Here is a 6,646-nt window from a genome sequence, read left to right on the forward strand (position 1 = left end):
ATCAACAACACAAAAATCATCTAAAACAATTTTCATTATTGTAATTAAAATTCTTCAACATTCCACAACATTCAGAATCTTTCATAATATGCAGGATTTTACATACTGACGGGGGAGCAATAAATAATACACTATATTTCACCAAAAAGTCTTCAATGAGTTTCATTTACATAAAATTAATCTAACTCACTTCATTTAAATTTTTGCAAATTTTAAACATTTTCCGCGATATAAAACACTCGTTAAATTTCTGAAAATCCATTTTTTGGTTCAACAACAAATGTACAAGGACAGTGGTAAGTAAAAGTCTTGGTTGAAGATATTGTTATATCTGTTATATTAATAGATTTTTCTTACCCATAAGAAACATTTATATACATATGTACGTATATGTTATAAGGCATAAATAATTCAAAGATATCAGGTTGTCTTACCAACACATTAAAAAAGCGCAAAAGCGAGCGATATTTATATAGCGGCAACTTGGAGGTCTTATTATATTCTATATTTGTAGCGCACTACTGCGACCAAGTTGGACAAGCATTCTTCTGCCGGTACTACTGTCTACAGTATAGATTTTAAACGGCAGACGTACGCGTATCGAAATGTGAGTGTAAAACCATACAAGGCCGTATATTGAAAGTTCTAAGCTGTTAAATGCTTGAAATGCAGTTAATAATGATAGAAAGACTGAATGTTCTGGGAATAGTCTCAAGCATGTTGAAAATGCTGTCGAAAGATGAGTTAGTTAGGGTTGAAGACTTAGCTATTTGAACTCTTGTCAATCTATGTTTTCAAAACTGGTTTGCAGTATATAGTATATTTTTATAGTTTAAAGTATTAAATATGAAATGACTAATATRTTACGACAGAAATCAATTACAAATAGAAACGAACAGCAAATTTCTATGACTACGTTTTAGTCATAAATCCTCGACTTAACGTCTGTTAATAATAAAATTATGAATTTGCAGTAACAGAGTTACATTCATATGTATTAGTTATATATAATATTATGAATTCAAATAACTCAATTTTTTTGTTACCCTAGCGCCGCGTAGTCACTCCACAATTCGAAGTAAATAAGTAAATATACATAAATAATTCTTATTTCTAAGAAATTCTTAAAAACTATAAAAAACCATATGTTTGACCTTTTTTCTGACTAAACACAGAAATGATAAAATGAGCTTTTGCTATAATAAATAATACTATGATGTGTGATTTCCCGCCGTAAAATATTAACAATATCATTTTATCATTTAAATAAAGTGCTCATTAACAGTTTTTTTCAAAACTTACCTCCCAGTAACGCTTAATGATCGTCGGACTGAACATCGATGGTTTATTCAGCGGGGTTCTTGGTTCTGCAAAATTGAAGCAATTTCTTTTTGTTAATATTTATTCATAATGCCAATGTCATATGGTGCACTTACTGAGGCTGTGTTGCAATTGCGTGCGCATTACCAACTGGAAAATTTTTTGCAGATAAATTTAAATTTTCATTTGTTTAAAAAATAAGTATACATATACATTTTCACTTACCGGGCTCTGTCGCACTACCAACTGACGCAGCACGGCGTTGGACATCAATTTGTTGAAGAGTGGGCGATAAGACATTTTCAAAGCTAAAATGATAATATGCGGTTATCAATGCATTATCGACAACATAACTGTGAATGGCGGCATATTAGCTACCCACATTGTGGATTGTTTCGGTATTTTTTTCGGAGAAGAAGTTATAATAGTGGAAAAAATATAATGTACTCAATATGCATAAATACACTTGTATATACATACATACGCATTTTCAACAGTTCAGCTACTCAAATATTTAGAAAGAGACAAACAATTACCTGACACACTAGACACTGACATATTTTATAATTTGAACGGCATCGAAAATTTGCTCCAATAGAATTTTTTAAACTTCCTATACAGAAACCAAAGTAACTTATGCCACAAAATAACAGCCGGCTTACCCTGCTAAATCAATGGATGTATACCTGAATAATTCGACGTTTCTCCAGTTTTAAAAAGTTCAAAGTGAGGACTTGACTACTATATGAGTTTAAAACAGTCTTAAATACAAACAAGTGAATGCCGTCGAAGTACTCTCAATATCCTATTAATGGTAATTAAGAGTCCAAAAAGTTTGGGAATCCCAGCATTGGTGAAAAGAGTACAAATTATTTACGTACGTAATTATTATATATTTATGCATGTAAATAAATACTTAATAATTTAAATAAGACCCAACGGAGCTTACTAATTATATTTCACAATTCGTGAAAATTGCATTTTTYTYTTCTTTTTTTAACCACAACAGTGATGGTGTGAAGTGACAACTGGTGATTTGTTGGTATAAAATTATTATATTAGACAATTAGTAGCTTTTTCTAATATTTTCTAGACATTTGTTACTTCGTCCGAATAAATATCTACAAAGTTTTGCTTCAGCAGCTAGTTATTCTATTTTAAAAATCGAATGCTTTTGAGTCTGATATTACTCGAATTTTCAACGCGCCGCTAATTCGCTAATTAACATTAATCACGTTCGTTGTTTTTTGTATAGCTAATAGAGCGTGAGGCAAACTCTCTATGTTAATGTGTGTAATGTAATTAACATATAGTATATAATCTCATAATGGGTACACCAAATTTCTGTTTACTTTTATAGATTTTTAAAATTGAATTTTGAATAAAACCAACACTTAAAAAATTTATTTATTTTCTTATTACAAAATTTTAATGATGTTCTTCGAAACCTTCACTACACTATTTCTAGTTAATTTGATTATTTTTGTCAACAATTTCTTTGGGGAAGTATTTTTATTTGCCTAATAATTGAAGCAAACTATCAGGAACTGTTGAAGTGAAAGGTGGAAAGAGAATCCTTGAAAGTATGTCAACGGACTATTACAAGCCGAATTCTACTATGTAGGACATTGGAGAACAGACAAAGTAAAATATGAAGTAAAGATAGCCATGAAACCCCAGCAATTTTTTACCTAGATAAAAACGAAATAGTAGGCGCTAGTTTATTTSAATTGTAGGTTATTTCTTTGAAAAATASAAACAGAAATATGTACAAAAGTCGATAGTTTCCATCCTCCAACTTCAATTGCCAGTTTTACCTAATGGATTGAACAAGTAATATCGATTYGCTTATCACTTTATTAAATTCGCCCAACACTTAATTCCAGCGAATATCCGCTTAACGGCATCATTATTTGTGTTTTTATATTAAAATGTTTTGTTTCAATACAAATGGTCATGCACTAATAATCATTTATACACATAYAYATGTATATAATTTACTTATTTTATTTTCACTGCTAATCTACAGCTAATTATAGCCACTTTTGCTGCTGTTGGTTACGTATTAATAACGGTATATTGATTTTCCGTTAATGATAACACTTTGATGGCTTAATGAACATAAATGCAATTTATCAACTAACTCACGCCAACYCAAACAGGCTCACACTCCCGTCACACGATTGTGCTTTCTTTCCTTTATTAGTTTATCAAATTCCCTATTCCATAATTAATAATAAACTTACGCACAATTTCTAGTATTTGTATGTTTGCCGTGAATATCGTTTGAGTAAAGTACATTATTCTCGGGGGTTTCTCCGAAAACTAAACACTAATACAAAATCAAAATAAATGATGAAACACTAAAATGAGTATTTTTATTTGATTTCCCACAAAAGTTCGCAAAGCGAACAAGTCAATGGAGAATATTACAGCAATTTCAACAGAAGTATGATTTATGGGAACATGAAGCTTTCAGACATTTATCAATTTTATTTTGCATTCTCTACGAATTTTTCTTTCTTTTTGCAATAGCTACTCAAATAAAGCCACAAAATAGCAATATGAATGATATACGATATAAAACTCATACTGAATAATGAAAATATCTATCTACCTACCTCGTCCTCCTCAGATAGTCTGTAGTCTTAACGAATCTACAAAACTATTCAATAATAAAGGATTGAATGTCTTGAATTCATGTTCCAGAGCATAAGTACAAMGAAGACTTGGAATTTTGTTTCGAAAAGCACCGATTTTTGAATTCAACCCATTAAATGGGTTAATATTTTCACTTTACATACATACTATATGGCGCTTCGGCAAATGGTTATGCAGTCCTGTTATCTCTAAAATTCTATTAAAATTTCCTAGATTTTCTGAACCTATGATAGTGAATTGTGGCAAAAGAAGTGGGTTTAGATACAGAACCTTAAAAAATAAATATTATAATGAAAATGCCAATAACTCCTGAGTGTGTTTAGAACATCAACAAGCAGGTGACTAGTACTTCTTAAAAACCTGACCTATATAATTGGAGAAGTACTTAAGTTCCACTTCAATTTTGAATGGGTATGGGATTATTCGTTATATTTTTTCACAATTTTATTTCGGAGAAATTTATCACTTTTGTGCAAAATAAATGTTTATCTTCTAAAAGAATTATTGCATTGTTTATTTGCATTTTTGTGCATTAGCGTCAAATAAAACGGTAAATGTGTATATAAAACAATCATAGATACATATGCAATAAAATATAAGTACACTAGTATTAGTTTTTGTCTTTAAAAAGCGTTTTGCTTGTTTTAGCGGAAATTTCGCTGGCCGCTTATACTTGATAATTTGTGAAGACACAATTAGAACACTTATCCATGGATACATTAATGTGTGTGCGCAGTTAGACCGGGAGTTCTTAGTCCAGAACAGTTAGTGGCCTACGCAATTTCTCAAAGTGCAAGAAATAGAGCRTAAAAGTGTACCAGRATATATACATACATACATATATACAAATATATTCATTGATGTAAGTTCTTTGTTTGTATAATATTTCKTTCGATGTTGTCCAGGCTTTRCGTGGGTTTATCAAAAAGTACTGTTTCGGCGAATCTACATTGTCAAATTTTTTATTTTAGATCTCAAGCAGGAATTGTTACATGTATGTATATTATTATCATGTTTTATGAAAGGTACATATGTACCCATCTATGTTATAATGTGTATCAAAACGCTAGGGTTATTGGTAAAAAGTCTGAGGAGTTTTCCGTGATATAGTCATACCTTCTACGAACCAAGCAAATTGGTTAGAATTGAGATCAGACTTTTTATTTTGACTGTCTTTTTGATGGATGCCTTAGTTGTCCAAGTGGGATAATTCGTGGCCTGATTACCATAACGTAAGATGTCWTATTTATGAAATAAATAAAATGCTAGAGATATCATTCTACATACGAATATACATATATGTATGTATTTACATATACCATATACTACACATCGTCACCTGAGATGCAAAATAACGTAACAACACTTTCGGAAATTTACAGTGGCATGAATGAAACACGAAAGAAAATGGAGCATTAGTGAAAAAAATTTTAATATTGGTTAAAACTGGTTTATATCTGAGCGCAGAACCTGAAAATGATGAACATACATATGTAATATTATGTAAGTAATTTGAAGTAGTGAAGCGTAATCAATAAGACACTAAATTTTGACTTTTTTGATGATACGTTATTTTGTATTTCAGGTGACGATATRTAAGAATGTATATTGCGATGAAGTTATCGACTATTTGTTGAATAAGGGAGATTTCASTTTAAATTGAAAATATAAATGTCAAAATGGTAAATAATGGAACATAAAAATTTACATACGCAAGCACAAAACGTATGTGTTTATATGTGTAYATACGTTTGTTTATGGATGCAAGTAAAGAAAATAAACACTATTACAAGAAACCATAAACTGGTGGGTTTTATGTATGTAAGAATGTACACATGACATGTGGTAGAGTAAATATTTACAGAGTTTCTATCGCATACGGAAATATTCACAAACAAAATTTTATTTATTGTGTAGCAATTAAACCATAATTAACTCGTAGCTGCTGAATAAGGACAACAAATTTGATAAAGAGAAACATTGAAAYCTTTTGTGGTTAATGGAACGCATTTACAGCGACGGTTGTGGCTGTAGCAATAACTAAACGGTTTTGAATTTCATTACGCCTATAGCCAGAAACCAGTGTTCTCAAAGTGTTAACGGAATGTACATCTACATATGTATGTCTCTATCTATAATAAAAGTCCTTCATATCTAGGTACGGGCGTAATATTCTCTATACAGTCCATAGCCCAAAAGATCGCCAAGTAAGCGAATATTAAARGAAAACTGCCAATCAAATATTTTTTCAAACAATGCCAACGCAGATGCATTTCGTAAACATTCGCTAATGTCGCATTTTTAAATTGCAAATCAATCAATTTTCTTCAATAGGCTACGTTTCCTTTGTTGTTTAAAATTTTTATTACCACACTTCAACCATTGTTTTACAGCCATCAATTTAATTTTCGCTTTGAAGGAAGTGTGTCATGCAAGACTACACCCATTCACCACCCATCCCTTTTGACCTTAAACAAGGTTAACGGCGCCACTAAAACTCAAATTGTCAGAGAAGAAAAATACTAGCTTTATAATATGCTATTATGGCAGCAATAACGGCAAATTTTATAAAAGCGTAGCATTCATACCGGGCAACAGGTCGCCTAGGATGGGATTTGAAATTACACAAGTTGGAATTGTGCGCGTATTTTGAAAACACAACACA

The 6,646-nt window shown here is 31.0% G+C and overlaps 1 protein-coding gene across 2 annotated transcripts in view; it reads right to left on the reverse strand.

Moving 5' to 3' along the window:
• LOC108973459 overlaps positions 1-6,646 on the reverse strand; it is a 39,796-nt gene that overhangs the window by 29,539 nt on the left and 3,611 nt on the right. For both annotated transcript variants that reach the window (XM_018940727.1, XM_018940726.1), the window contains exons 2-4: positions 1,546-1,628; positions 1,437-1,470; positions 1,303-1,367 (exon numbers count right to left, since the gene is read on the reverse strand). In XM_018940727.1, the coding sequence (XP_018796272.1) occupies positions 1,303-1,367; positions 1,437-1,470; positions 1,546-1,620 (174 nt within the window). In that variant the 5' untranslated portion in view covers positions 1,621-1,628. The remainder of the gene's footprint in view (positions 1-1,302; positions 1,368-1,436; positions 1,471-1,545; positions 1,629-6,646) is intronic.

The sequence above is a fragment of the Bactrocera latifrons genome, unplaced genomic scaffold, assembly GCF_001853355.1.
Source record: "Bactrocera latifrons isolate USDA-ARS-PBARC rearing strain unplaced genomic scaffold, ASM185335v1 scaffold_48, whole genome shotgun sequence".
Classification (NCBI taxonomy): domain Eukaryota; kingdom Metazoa; phylum Arthropoda; class Insecta; order Diptera; family Tephritidae; genus Bactrocera; species Bactrocera latifrons.